Below are 15,440 nucleotides of genomic sequence, written 5' to 3'. Positions count from 1 at the left end.
TTGCTGATTCGTTGCCAGATGTATGAGGACAAAGACGTAGTCCACCATTGTCTCCTAAAGAAAAATCTGGTTGTTCTGGAAATGGAAGAAATGGTAGAAATGGGAATGGAAAGAGTCTAGCTCCTCCTGAAATGGGGTTGTCGAGTTTGGAATAGAAGAACTTTCTTATTCTTACTTTATTTTTATGTTATTATGATATTTTGTTGTTATTCTTTGTTTGGCTGGGGAGGGAGAGATTTGCTCTATGTTCTATTAGTCATCAGCCACTGGTGGGTGATCCACACCCAAGATTGGTTTAGGGATTACTACCTTTTGGTAGTTTTTTTGGGGTTTTTTTTTACTTTATCTTTTTTTCTATTTTTTTTCATTTTTATTTTATTTAGCCTTTAATTTGTGGTTTCTTTTTCTCCTATTGGAGGCCCTATTTACGTTGTTTTGAGTTTTTTTAATATTAGTAGATATGTCAAAGTTGAGGTTTGCTACTTTTAATGTTCGAGGTTTAAATACATCAATTTTTGTTTAGATGGAATGTAAATTTGTTACAGCAATATAATGTGCCTATATTAAAACATTTAATTAAGTTATGGACAAAGAAAAAGAAAATGATAGATATTAGTGGTGATTTGTCAGCCTTGACTCCGTTGTATAATAATTAACTTATTTCTTTCTCAATACATAATCGAAGTTTATTACATTGTAGATTTAAAGGTGTGAAAAATTTGGGAGATTGTTTTAAAGAAGGTAAATTTTTTATCTTTTGATCAGATGAGGGACAGTTATGGTATTGATAAGAATTCTTTGTTTCTTTATTATCAAATTCGATCTTTGGTAAAGCATGTGTTTGGTAGAGATATGATTTTACCTGAAGGATTATATTTCAGTTATGTATTAAATATTACAGGATATAAATTTCAACTTGCTTTTGTATATTTAGCATTATCTGTAGCGAAAAGATGTATTGCTAGTACGTGGAAAGATTGAATATGATTGATATTAATAGATGGCATAATGAGATGAAATATTGTTTAATAATGAAAAAAAATCAAATATGTTTTGCGTGATAATTATAGTTTTTTGTTAATAAGTGGTTGTTATATTTGGAATATTTACATTTTGATTTACATTGATTAGATCTTGATATGTATGCTTAATTTTTCTTTATTTTTTTTCTCTTTTTATGGCTCTCCTTAGGAGAGTTGGCTGAAAGAGGGGGGGGTTCTCTTTTTTTTCTTCTCTTTTCCTTTTTTTTCTTCTTTTTTCTTTTATATATATATATCTATATATATAAAATATATCGTTCATGTTTCAGTTTATTGTTATGTATGTTACTTATTATTTGAATTTTGAACGAATAAATAAAGTTTAAAAAATAAAAAATAACGTACACTGACCTGTGAGTTTCTCCAGCATTATGTTTATACTTTAATACTGCAAATTCTGGGTGTAATGTCACAAAAGCCTTTATTCCAAAACCTACTCCCTTGAAACAAACATGACAGTGAACATTCTTGCTCACCATTAATGATTAGTCAGACCATCTTTTATTTCTACTTCGAGGTTTTCTCCTTCATCCAGAGGGAGAATGGCAGCAGGAGTTGGGCAGGTGAGGGGGGAAGGGACCGGTAGCACGTCAGGCGGGTGAGGGGGGGAGAGACTAGCAATGCGAGTCAAGGCACGCCTGAGTTGTTTGTCAGGCATGCCTTGACGCGCTGCTATGACGTGAGGTCAGCGTGGTTAGGATTAGGCACGTGTCCAGACTGCTAGGTGGCTAGCAGTCTGCTGGCACGTTTAGGTGCCAGAAAGCTGTCCATTCCATGGCCACCTAAACGTGCCAGCTAAACTCCGCTCTCCATGCCTGCAGGCACCTATTCTTCTTCTGAACACCTAAAAGAGGCTAAAAATTGGCTTCAAAGATCCACCTATATTGAAATATTTAATTGAATTGTGGAATAAAGTAGGCAATGAGATAGGTGGGAAAGGTATGATTTCTCATAAAACACCATTGTATCAAAATAAACTTTTTACTTCTACTATTAATGATTAATTTTTAAAGATATGGAGTCAAAAGTGGATTAGAATGATAGAATATAGTTTTAAAGCTGGTTATTTTATTTCTTTTCAACGAATGAAAGAAAAATATAATGTTCCAAATAATAACTTTTTTTGTTATGATCAAATTAAAGTTGTTTTTTTTTTGTTTTTTTTTGACTGAGCAACAGGCTTTATTCCATACAAACTTCCACAGAGCTGGCTGTAGGAGTAGCTGTGCTGGCTCTGAGACTGACCTCAAGGGTCTGGATGTGGCTTATATCCCAGCGGATGATGAAGCTTTTTTTAATTGATAAATTAGGTCAAAGTTTAAGATTACCTAAACAGTCTGAGGTAGAAATTTTGCTTACAAAAGTGGGTAGTAGCGGCGCTGAGCTGTGACACAGATACAACATGTCAGCCACTGAGACCAGGTCTCGCAAGAACACCTTGTGGCCTTTTATTTTACTCACTACGGCCACCCAGAGTCTAACCAGGAAAATTACTGCATTGATTCTTCATTGAACTTTGCACAGGTTAAATAATAAGACGGAAGGTTCGAGACCCTCCCTACTTCCTCACCGCCCTTATTTCCACTCCACCCCTTACTTCTTCACTGTCCCTATGTGATAGTACAGATTCTATCACCAATGTGTATATGTACATATGTACAGATGGTAGTGTAGGATGACTGTGATTGGCTGAGAGTGTAGCCACACCTACTCGCAGGTCTTAAAGGATTGCTCCTAGCCAGACCAGGTCATTCTGGACTGGTTGACCTACTTGTCATATGCTCCAGTCTTTTAGTTAATAAAAGCCTTGGTTTGGATCAACAAGTCTTTGGTCCTTTCGACGCGCATTACACCCTATTTCCTCACTGCCCACAGGGGGAGCCAGCGCCCAGTTTAGGAACCACTGAACTAATGCAATGTGCCAGCATCATGATGCGATTAAACAGGCTAAATCCAATAAAAGTTCATTTAATGTTTCTTCCAGCAAATCTGAAACTATCTTTGTGTTCAGCTTGAAGCTGTCTGTCACATTCCCCAATAATTTTTTTTCAGGAAGCAAACCTTTGAAAATAATTTGTTGCCCAGTGTCATTGCTGTGGTTCATTATACTAGCTGTGATTATTATTTTTCTCTGGAACACCACGTATTGTATCTACCCGCAATTTGAAATTTTTAAAAGTTGGATTTCGTACTTACCCACATCTCCCTCCGAAACACTTGAGGCAGTCTCCCACATATCCTCATCCAGTGTATCTGAAGATGAGAAATTATATTCCAGTTCAGATCCTGATGTTAATCTTAACCACTCCGTTATATCATGTTGTTCCAAGGGATTATTTTCAGGACCCATCTGAAAATACAAATCATTTCCATTTGTTAAGAATCATCTTCAGTTCGTTTTCTTTTTGTACCTTTTCTTCGCAATTCAGGAGAAGGTCATCTGCTCCATGCTGGATCTCCAAGCTTCACCATCCACCCCTCTCCCATACTACACCACAGGGCCTTCGTCTCTTCGAGTCTGTGCCGATCTACTACTCTGCCTAGTCCCACTGACCTGCATGCCCTATTCCTCCGTACCCCTCTAATCCCTGTACCTGTCCAAATTTTTCTTCAATGTTAAAATTGAGCCTGCATTCACCACTTCAGCTCCCACTTCATTTCCCTTTAACCGATTCTCTCTCATGTGAGCATTAACTCCACTCTGGCTTCCCCACCACCCTCTTACATTAGGGGTAAATTGAGAGAGGTTAAATTTATCCGCCCGCCAGCGCATCAGTGAGATGTGGGAGGAGACGGGACAAGCCCACGCGGTCACAGAGAGGGCAGGCAACTGCCACCCAGGGAGCACCAGAAGACACGATCGAATCACAGCTGCTGGAGCTGTGAACCAGCAGAACTACCCAGCTACGTTTTCACCGAAAGTTGACAGAGATTGATATTAATTCCTTTCTTTCAATGAAGGAGTCTGTTGCACAATCCTGCCAGTTATTGGATATCCTTAGGTTTGCATGCAGCTATGCAACGGGAGAGAGGCTGTAAAAAGGTGTTACCAAAGTGAGTAACACCGGGAAGGGTGGAGACTAAATGGTCATGGTTCAGCTTAACGTTGAGATTAAAGTATACGGCAGAAGGCCTAAAATCCGGGCTACTCGAGGATTGGGGCAATCCAGATTCTCAGTCAGTACTTTTACAATTCAAATTTAAAGTGGAATAAAAGAAATGAACTGGTAAATTTTGATTGTTTATTTATTAAAGTAAATACTGCATGCTTCATTTCCTAAAATGAGCCATTTTAACAAAAAGTAAAAATTCCACAATCAGGCATGCACACACATACACAAAAGTCTGCTAACTTTAAAAAGTCCAGATTATCCGGTGGACCAGATTTCTGGCATGGGCTTCAACTGAATTATGAATTAAAAATAATTGCTTGGGAGGGTCTTCTCAGTCAAAACAAACACCACTCATCCAGGACCTTTGATCAAAGGCCCATCTCATTCTCAGACTGAGATCTCTCTATGGCTTAACTTCCCTTTTTCTTGGTAGCTCCAGCCATCAGGACACCTGCAGCTTCCCAGGCCTCAAGCTCTCAAACCCTCTCTCGACACCACCATTGACAATCTTTGAAATCTACCCATTTCACCTAGTATTTACTCATTGTTTCCAATTTCTCTTCCATTGGAAGAGTTTCACATTCTGCCTCTGGAAGACTTAGGGTATTCTTTCCCTGAAGCATGATAACATGCTTATTATTATTGGTTTAAGGCTTCACACAGTTTTCTGCATTTATAGCCAGAGCAGTAGTTTTGGGATAATTTTGCTATTAGCTTACGTTCATTTAGGTCAAACAGTGTGCCAGATACTAATACAATAAAATCCCTGTTATCTGGAATTCAAGCAACCAGCAAAAAAATTTTTAGAAGATAAAGAAGTAAAAAAAATACAGAAGTTGGCCAATCATTCAAGCAACTGGCAAATACACTTATCTGCCATCGACCCAGGTGTCAGATAATCAGGGGTTTTACTGTAGATCAGTTCAGGGGCATCTTCCTGAATCACATTTTATTTTCCTGTGTTGGTGCATAGCTTACAAACAGATACAAGGTTCACAAATCAGAATGGTCAGAGATATGAGTGCAAGGAAACCTGCATGTCAAAGTCCATATTCGATGCAAATGAAAATTTAAACACAATTTCAAAAACTGTGATCCAGAAATACCTTTGTGCCCAATCCCTGTGAAAGAATCCCAAGCTGCTTTCAGGTGGAATTGCCGGGACAATGCGGCACTGGAGCGGCTGCGGGTTTCTGCGAAGGGACATTCAGGTGGCAGTGCTGAAGGCAGTGTTCTGCCACCTGAAAGGTCCAAAGCGGGAAGAGATGCCACGGAGCAAACGTCGGCTCCTGAGTTGGGGCAGGGACAGCCTTCCGACAGCTCGCCTCCCCTCCTCACTCCCTGAGAGCCCCCCGACGCGGGACTACGAGGCAAAAATGTCTGGCACAGGTTGTCAGGCCTGGGGTGGCTGGTGTGGGACTACAGGGCTGGGGTGGCCAGCGTGGGATGTCAGGGCTGGATGACCACCCCAGCCCTGACGTCCCATGCCGGCTGCCCCAGCCCTGTAGTCCCGCACCGGGGGACTGTCAGGCAACAGGGACTGCGAGGCACCTTTTGCCTGGTGCTGCTTTCAGGTGCAATGGGAGATTCTCGGAGCCAGAGAATATACATACAGGTGGAGAGTTAGGCAAGTGCTCCTCCTGGCCGGGTTCTCCACTTTCAGGTGGCCGCCCGACAGCCACATTGGGGTAGAATAGGAGGCTTTAGAGTCAGATATTCTGGCCACCTGAAAGCTGTTCCAGTCTTATTCGACTGTGCGAGGCCTTCTGCTCACAAACACATTATGTGGTGATAGCCATGTTAAACCTGCAAGGCGATCAGGGAACACCTGGTAGGCCACAGGATGATGTGGGGTTGAGAGAGGTTAAAGGTATTGTGCAGCTCTGGAAGATGAGACCTGGATGATGTCACTGTTGAGAGATGAGTCATGATGGAGAAAATAGATCACATGATTGCATTATATTGAGGTCTGGGCTCAGATACAGAAATGGATAGTAGTAGTCAGAGACATGGTCAGAAGCTAAAGAATGAGACACCGTTGGTGTAGAGATCAGCAAAACACCTTTACAGCACCAGCGATCGGGACTGGGGTTCGACTCCCACGCTGTCTGTAAGGAGTTTGTACATTCTCCCTGTGTCTGTATGGATTTTCCCCGGGGGCTCTGGTTTCCTTCCACCATTCAAAACATACCGGGGGGGGGGTAGGTTAATGGGGTGAAAATTGGGCAGCACGGGTCCATGGGTTGAAAAGGCCAGTTACCGTGGTGCATGTTTAAATTTACATTTGAAAAGTTTGTATTTTTAAATTTAAGAGGCTTGAAGAAATTCCATTTTAAAGACGATCAATGTCTTGGACCGTGAACCCCCTTTGAAGTGAGACGGGACAAGATCTCAACTTTCCGGGCAAGGCACAAAACCATTAAATGCCCTGATATATGGAAAGATCTTCAGTTTCACTCTAGCAACGCCAAAACGTAGATTGGGCACTTTTACCATAACTGCCCAGTAGCCTCTGGTTTAGTTACACAATCCCCCAATTTGAGGTTTGAATTTCTAACTCTCTTCTTTTAAGGCAGCTAGTAACTTCGTCAATGAACTGCTCATTTTGGGTTGGATTGGGATGGACTCGATCGTGGCTGGTTTGTTGGAAGGCAAAAGTCGAAGAATCCAGGGGAGCAGAAAATGATGGAGCAGAATCTGTGGAAAATGACAGGGAATAAGAGCAAAGCCTGAAGAGAGAAGAATGGTAAGGGACAAGCTTCTGGTAAGAGGTAGTATTGACAGCTTTTCTTTTGGAAATTCTTATTTATTACTCAAAATAAATTGTACAGTCAAAATCAGAATGCAAATAGATACATGATGTTTATCCCCTATAATCCCCCCACCCCCCCCTCTAAGCTACCCCAAAAGAAAAAAAAGATTGAAGAGATCAACTCGCATAACAATCATCAACTATCGCCATGGTTCGGTGCAGCCCCACCACCCGTGGGGAAAAAAAACCATTACAAATTCAAACCCATATATCTCGTATACGGGCTCCAAACTTTAACAAAAAAGGTAGAATTATTACGTAAATTATACATGATTTTTTCCAGTGGAATACAAGACCTCATTTCCAAAAGCCACCGTTGAAAACATAAATCAGTCTCATTTTTCCAAGTGATTGCCAAACATTTTCTTGCCACAGCTAATGCCAATCCTTTATTGATGGATGTTTTGAAACAGTTTCTTTCCCGGATTCTTTTTCCAGAGGGCTTATTACTGTTATTCCCAAGAAGGACAGGGACCCATTAAAAGTGGGATCCTACCGGCCTGTTTCCTTATTAAACATGGATTATGAGATTGTTGCCAAGGTTCTGGCTTATAGATTAGCTAAATATTTACCGGATTTGATTCATATAGATCAAGCTGGTTTTATTAAAAATTAGTATTCAGCAGATAATATTGTAAAATTGATTTCTTTAATAAATGTTTCTTGGGGGCAGTCTGGCCAACTTATGCCAATTGCTTTAGATGCTGAGAAGGCCTTTGACAGAGTGGAATGGGGCTTTTTGTTTGAAGTGTTGGAGAAGTTTAAATTAGGGACACTTTTTATTGGCTGGGTTAAGGCTTTATACAAAAATCCACCAGCTAGAATTGTGACAAATGAACAGGTATTTCCCTCGTTTGTATTGACAGCTTGATCTTGTGACAGAGAGCCAGTAGCCTTTCCCTCCTGGCAACTTGTGTGAGATTCCGGCTTGTACATGTACATCCAAGTCTAAAAACATAGCATTCCTACCTGTAGACTCCTCAAGTGCTTCAATTCAATGTGTCCTGATAAATAACGTAAGTGGAGAATTCCCTTCATACTTGCTTCTAAAGCCACAGCCAATAATTCAGTATTCTTCTGTATCTCTTTTCTTTCATTAATCAGCTGAAAAAATAATATTTCTGAGGTAAGGATCTTTGGATAACAATTCATTCCACAATCCCAATGACTTTAATACTGATACCGTTCCACCAGCCATGAGAAGTGAAGGAAAATAAAGGAGAAGAGCAAACTTGCAAAGTCATTTGGCCATTAGGGTCAGCCTGGTTGGTGTAGCGGTGAGCGCAATGTTGTTACAGCGCCAACGATTGGGACCGGGGTTCAAATCTCACACTGTCTGTTAGGAGCTGGTACATTCTCCACATGCCTTTGAGGGTTTCTCCCGGGGGGTCTGGTTTCCACCCACCATTTGATTAATGGGGTATAAATTTGGCACCACAGGCTCATGGGTCGAAATGTCCGGTTACCGTGCTGTATATCCTAATTTTAAAAAGTTAAATCAAGTCTGTGCCATGTGGAGAAAAAAAAACTTTTCCTTAATCCACACTTCAAAGTAGAATACAATCTAAGAACATTTTAAATATTGGACTGACTTCTGCCTTCAACAAGTTGTCAATTCTTGGCCCTCTGGGTGAAGAGATTTTTTTTTGCTATCACCCCACCAAAACTTCTAACAAATACTTAATATTTTTGCTATCTATCTCAGCAAATGCCTACATGGAAACCTTGGAGAATCACTTGTTGAATTCATTCAACGCAGTAAAATCCCTATTATCCAGAAATTAATCAACCAAAAACTAAAACTACTGGGAAGAAAAAAGGAAACAAATAAGTAAATAAATTCAAGTTAACATGACTGGGTGGATGGACACCACGGAGGAGCGCCAAGACTTTGCTGGATACTCGCTAGGTTTGCCCCACTGACCTAGCAATGCTCCTCAGTTCGCCCTCGTTCTTTTGTCAGTCGATACTTGTGTGGAGGTGAGTAGGGATGTCAGCCCGAGGAAGGTGCAAAGAGGTCCTGACCAGGATGCTGGTGTCAGGTTGCCTTGGTGAAGGTGGGAGCGAGCACAGTGGAGCTCCCCGGTCGTATCCCTGCCCGCAGTGGCTGTTTGAATAAAGTTCCAATAAAGTTGTGTTTGAATAAAATGGTGGCACCCAGGATGAAGGGCCAGCCGATGCTGGGACAACTTCCCAAAAGTAGGAGTCTATTTTCATTTGAATATTATTAAGGCGTTATCTGTATACTTGGGGGAGGGGTTAATTCTGATGGTGGCACAGTTAGCACAACACTGTTACAGCACCAGCAAATGGGGTTCCAATTTAAATGTCGTAAGTTATGGGAATTACTTCATTAAAGTGAACTTTACATAATTAAAGACAACACTGATTTTCTTTCAAACTACTACATTTTGCACGGCATTTGTCTTTTAAACAGTGCCTTCTTAACACAGATGTATTAGTTAGGCATTGGAAGATTGGGAATCAGTCAACCAGAAAATTGGCATTTCTGCCATCCACAGTCCCCATTAGGTGCCAGATATTGGGGATTTTACTGTCGATTAAAGGAATCAGGAGATAATGGGGATAGTGCTAGAAAATGACATAGGAGTGATAGCTGGGATCTTAACAAATGGTGGGCAAGGTCTGAACTACCACATGGGACAATTTGGCTCTTATTTCTTCTGTTCTCACTATTCATTAATTTGTTAAACTCCACTTGCCACTTGGCTGCCCAATTGATCAGAACATTTATATCTCTGTAATGCTTTCCTCCTCCTGATCGACTGCACGGGCAATTTGTGCACCGTTATCATGTCCCCTCAATAGGAAAGACATTGATTAGTGAGTCATGAATAACTCTATGTTACATAATTGGCTGATTTGATGTTGGGTACATCCTTCTTTAAGCACTCTAATTTAAGTAACATGCATTATCAGTTTACCTTGTCAGATAACCTCATTTACCTAGCCTTGACATGCTCTAAACCAGTGGTGGGCAATTTTTTAAAAATAATCCTCACATTCCACTTTAAGTAATCCCTATGCCATAGGTGCTCTGTGATTAGTACGGGATTGGTTAAGGTGGTAGGTGAGAGGAAAGATAAAGTTTGAAAGCCACTGTTTTAATCGTCCCTCATTGACTCGTTATGTGCATGGTTTCAGAACTCCAAAGGAAATGGGCCAATGACCATTTTTCTCAAGTAACATATTGCAGTAACAATTGGGTCAAGAGCAGTGATTCTCAACCTTCCCTTCCCTCTCACGTCGCAGCTTAAGCAATCCCGTACTAATCACAAAGCACTGATGGCAGAGGGAATATTTAAAGTGGGGTGTGAATTTTTAAAAAAAGGTTGCCCTCTCCACTCTGAAGCAACAAATTTCCCACCACCATAGCAAGCAATCATTCTTTATGTTTCCCACCAAAGAACCAATTTTATATCCAATTTCCCACACTCCCTTAGCATCATTAATTTTTTTTAATGTTGAGCAGCCTATCATGTGTGAATATAAACATCCCTTTACTAAATATCTGTGTGAAATATACTCAGTGCACTTCCTTCTCAACATTCATTGTTATCTACTCCAAAAAAGTACAAGAAAGTCAGGCATATTTTTAACAAATACATGCCAACTCTCCCAGATTAATCTGTTCCTTTTTAGTGATTCATCCGACCATATGTCTACCATAGAAAGTGGTTATAGCAGTGGTCCTCAACCTGATTATTTCCATTCACATTCCTCGTTAAGTAATCCCTAGGCCATCAGTGCTCTGTGATTAGTGGGAAGAGAAGGTTGAGAATCTTTGCTCTAGACCCAAACATTACTGAAATATTTTGCTTGAGAAAAATGGTCATTGGCCCATTTTCTTTGGAGATCTGAAACCGTGCACATAACGAGTCAACGAGGGACGATTAAAACAGTGGGTTTCAAACTTTTTCTTCTCACCCACATCCCACCTTAAGCAACCCCTTACTAATCACAGAGCACCGGTGACCTAGGAATTACTTAAAGTGGGATGTGAGTGGAAAGAAAAAGGTTGAGAACCACTGGGTTATAGGATAAATAATGAAGATTATAAACCAGATGATCATTACAAAAAAAATCAGAGACTTGAACTGGCCACGTTGCGCTAGAAATCAATTCAAAAATATTGGAAAGCAACAATTGAAAGGAACTTGGAAAAACACTCAAAAATGCAGCAAGTAAGTGGGAAATGAAGCTTAGGACAAACTGCATGTGCGTTTCAAAGAGCTAACACAAACACAGTAAGTTGAATAATATCCACCTCAGCTGCAAGACTCTGCGCAGTTGAGATTTCTCAGCATCCTCTTCCAAAGTTTAGTTTCCACTTTAAATTGCTAACTTCTCAGGAAAATGAGTAGTGTAAACACTGTCTTATCAAACTTACCTCAGTGTACGCACTACTAATATACTTTGGCAGATTTCTTCTGAAGTCTTTCTTCTTTCTCAGCTCCTTCAGAGAAAATCCAGCTATAATTGCACTACTGCTCCTTCCTCCCACTCTGACCAGCCCAGTTTTCAGAAAGCTGTAAATTCCTAATAGAATAATATCATTTCATTAGTACTTTGTTTTAGACTCAAAGGACAAGAGAGGAGTATCGACCATTTTTTGGCGGAATTCAAATATCAGCTTCAGTTCACAAATGCCACGTGAGCAACTTCAGTTGAATTAAATTCATGGAACACTTGGGAACTGACAATTTATTTTCCCCGCACCTACCCAAATATTCCAGTAAAGCCCAGTGAGACTTACCCGTGGATGGCCAAGCTGAAGGTAGATTGGCTGGCCACTTTGCCAAGCACCTACTCTCTGCGTATGGGTCCAGGTTTGAGCTGCCTGTCGCCAACCATTGCAACTCCCCAAACCCTTGCTGCAGTGACATGTGTGGTGGTACATCACTGGCCTACTGCAGGGGGCAACCTCTGAACCTGCAGGAGAGTAAGGGGACAGGACAACACCTGCCTGGCTGCCAATCAGTTGGCATAAATGGATCAAGCCCCACCAGGTTGGGTGTCAATCACCCTCCGGGATACAAGTCTGCGCCGGCCTCCCGAGGCCTCACACTGAGTTGCTGCAGCCACAGCCAGCCTGGCTCTGTGGAGGTTTTTGTGGATTAAAGCCTGTTGTTCAGTCTTTACCTTGTGTGTGTCTGATTCTGTCTAACAGCGCACCGCAACATGTCTGTCCTTGGCCTCCTCCATTGTCAGGGTGAGTCTAAACATAAACTTAAGGGACAACACATTGTCTTCCTCCTCCTGGACACCCTTAAAAATAACAGCGTGAACAATGAATTCACTAACTTTAGATAACCCCGACCCCTATTTGATCCCACTGTTCGCATTTCCACTTTACCTACTCCTCTCATTATACTTCTCTGTCTCCACCTCTCACAATTTCTGTTCTATACTCCCTCACCTCCAGGACCCTTCCCAGCTTATTTCCCTCTTTATTGACATAATTTCACTACTCTATTAGTCTCGATAAACGGACATGTTGACTGACCATTCCTACACATGGATGCTGATTGGCCTGCTGAGTTCATCCAGCAGTTCTTGCATCGTACTGAACTTGGGTGCAACCTGGAAAGAGAGCTACATGGTTTGCACCTTCATGCATTTTTAAGATTATTAAGAGCTGCAGGAGTAGCTAAAAATCAAGTAATTGCTGTTAGAAACAGAATTTCAACATTTATCCGACTGATAAATTCATGTAGATGGGGAAGTTTTGGACAGTGGTTCTCAACCTTCCCACTCACATCCCAATTTAAGTCATCCCTAGGCCATCGGTGCTCTGTGATTAGTAAGGGATTGCTTAAGGTGGGATGTGAGTGGATAGAGAAGGTTGAGAATCATTGCTCCAGGTACAATTGTTACTGAAAAATTTCGCTTGAGAAGAATCATCACTGGCCCATTTCCTTTGGAGATATGAAACCGTGCACATAACAAGTCAATTAGGGATGATTAAGACAGAGAGATTCAAACTTTTTCTTTCCACCCACATCCCACCTTAAGCAATCCCTTACTAATTACAGAGCACTGATGGCATAGGGATCACTTAAAGTGGGACGTGGGAGGAAAAAAGGTTTTGATTTATATAATTTTATTTATTGAACAAAATTTAAAATAAAAATATAGCATAAAGTATAATGATAATACAAAATTTTCTCCATATATACCCCCTCCCCCTCCCATTCCCTCCCTCCCAACATCCCCCCCAAAAAAATACTATAATAATAATAATGGAGCTAAAATACATATTTGTCAGTAATTTAAGTCTGAGGATAATGCCATTTCCTTCTAACAAACATCATATTGCCAAACCTACATATTCCAAATATGGTTTCCACATTTTAATAAAGAAATAATAATTATTATGCAAATTATGTTATCTTCTCCAAAGATATACAAATTCTCAATTCAGTATGCCATTTTTGAATATTTAATTCAGTATCATTCTTCCACATAATCATTATTCATTTCCTAGCAGCTGCTAAAACTAACCGAATAAAAGCCATTTGAAATTTGTCTAATTTTAAACCCAAAGTCAATGTTGTGGAGTATCCCAATAAAAATAAAAAAGTGGATCAAGAGTTAGCTTGAATTTGAATAAACCTTCCAAAATCTCCATAATTCTATACCAAAAAGGCTTGACCTTTTCACAAAGCCAAACTGAATGCAAAAATGTACCTATTTCTTTTCCACATCTAAAACATAAATCTGAAGTGCTAAAACCATATCTTTTTAAGTTCTCAGGAGTTAAGTACAGTTGATGTAAAAAAATTATAATGAACCAAAGGATATCTCACTTTAAAAAGGTTCAAAACCACTGTTTTAATCATCCCTCATTACTCGTTATGTGCATGGTTTCAGAACTCCAAAGGAAATGGGCCAATGACCATTTTTCTCAAGCAAAATATTTCAGTCACAATTGGGTCTAGAGCAGTGATTCTCAACCTTCCCTTCCCTCCGACATCCCACCTTAAGCAATTCCTTACTAATCACAGAGCACCAAAAGCACAGGGATTACTTAAAGTGGGATGTGAGTGGAAAGACAAAGGTAGAGAACCACTGGATGAGGAAATCTGTGACGTCATTGTAACACTAATAACACATATTATAATGGATGCATCAGTCCATTATTAAAAGATGGTGATAAATTACCTGGCATGCACTTACCTTCCAAAAACTGGTCCAATGCATGATTTGTGTAGCAGACCACCAGTATAGAGGAACCAGTGAAGGAATGCCAAATATGTGTGTTAGCGAGGAGAACACGGACTACATTCAGACCCAAAAATGTCTTTCCTGCAAGATAAGAATCATGTCATTAATAAATGAAATTAATTTTGCTAAAGAAATGATTGGAAAACAGGACAAGATTATTTCCCACCTCAGGCCTAATGTCATTAGCAGGGATTTAATGAAATGGGGTTGGGCATGGGGAATGGCAAGGGTCGCCATCAACTGGGAACAGTGGCTAATCTTGTTTGTATCAGGAGAGAAATAACATAGCATGTCCTTTTATTGCTTTGTTTGGTCATTCTCAAGAAGAGAGGATTTCTTTGACTTCAACTTGAAAATGAAGAGTAGCATTTACTTCATTGATGGCCAGATGAGCAGTTTGGATAAGGTGGAAAGACAGCAGAGCTTGTATACAATGGGCACAGGATGTTTGGTCGTGCTCGAGTTTGGTCAAAATTACATCTAATGTTGAAGAGATGAAGGCTGGATTTGACAAGATCTGGGGCCCGTTCATGGGCTTCGGCCGAGGTGCTGCGGGGGAACTTTTCTGACTTCCGAGAGCCAATACTTAATCCTTCTCAATTCATTTGCTGGTGACCGTGTTTAGTGGGAGGGGTTAGACTAGTATGAGGATTTTTGTCTCTTCATTCTCTTTTTTATTTTGTTCTTATTTTTATTTTTCTTACAATGAGCAGAGATTGATTTATTTAGAATAGTGATTCCCAAAGTGGGCACTCAAAAGATGTAAGGGGGTGGAGGGGGAAAAGTGGATGGTCAGGGGGTCGGTGAGGGAAAAGGGGTCCCTGAGGGAAAAGGGGGCAGTCAGGTGGTGGTCAGGAATAAGGGGGCAGTGAGGGAAAAGGGGATGATCAGGGGGCAGTGAGGGAACAGGGGATGGTGAGGGAACAGAGGGTGGTCAGGGAAAAGGGGGCAGTCAGGGGGCAGTGAAGGGAAAGGGGGCAGAGAGGGGAAGGGGGTGGTGGGGTGTAGGGGGAAGAGAGGGGGAAGGGGGCGATGAGGGGGAAGGGGGCGGTGAGGGGGAAGGGGGCGGTGAGGGGAAAGAGGTGTTCTGAACCTTCCGTCTTGTTATTATTCATTTTACTGAAAAGTTTAATGAACAAGCCAGTGCAGTAATTTTCTAGCCCCATTCCACTCAGCGCCAGCACCAACCCCCCTCTCAACATTGCCGCCAACCACCCAACCTCAGTG

General features: G+C 41.0%; 1 protein-coding gene across 2 annotated transcripts in view; it reads right to left on the bottom strand.

Moving 5' to 3' along the window:
* The window catches only part of LOC138747342 (NFX1-type zinc finger-containing protein 1-like), a 118,814-nt gene that overhangs the window by 47,131 nt on the left and 56,243 nt on the right, over window positions 1-15,440 (bottom strand). For both annotated transcript variants that reach the window (XM_069906464.1, XM_069906455.1), the window contains exons 6-9: window positions 14,166-14,294; window positions 11,377-11,525; window positions 7,935-8,069; window positions 3,237-3,390 (exon numbers count right to left, since the gene is read on the bottom strand). In XM_069906464.1, coding sequence (XP_069762565.1) covers window positions 3,237-3,390; window positions 7,935-8,069; window positions 11,377-11,525; window positions 14,166-14,294 — 567 coding nt within the window. The remainder of the gene's footprint in view (window positions 1-3,236; window positions 3,391-7,934; window positions 8,070-11,376; window positions 11,526-14,165; window positions 14,295-15,440) is intronic.

This window comes from Narcine bancroftii, chromosome 1 (genome assembly GCF_036971445.1).
Source record: "Narcine bancroftii isolate sNarBan1 chromosome 1, sNarBan1.hap1, whole genome shotgun sequence".
In the NCBI taxonomy this organism is placed as follows: domain Eukaryota; kingdom Metazoa; phylum Chordata; class Chondrichthyes; order Torpediniformes; family Narcinidae; genus Narcine; species Narcine bancroftii.
The sequence above is the reverse complement of the archived record's forward strand: the minus strand, read 5'-3'. Positions and strand labels throughout refer to the sequence as shown.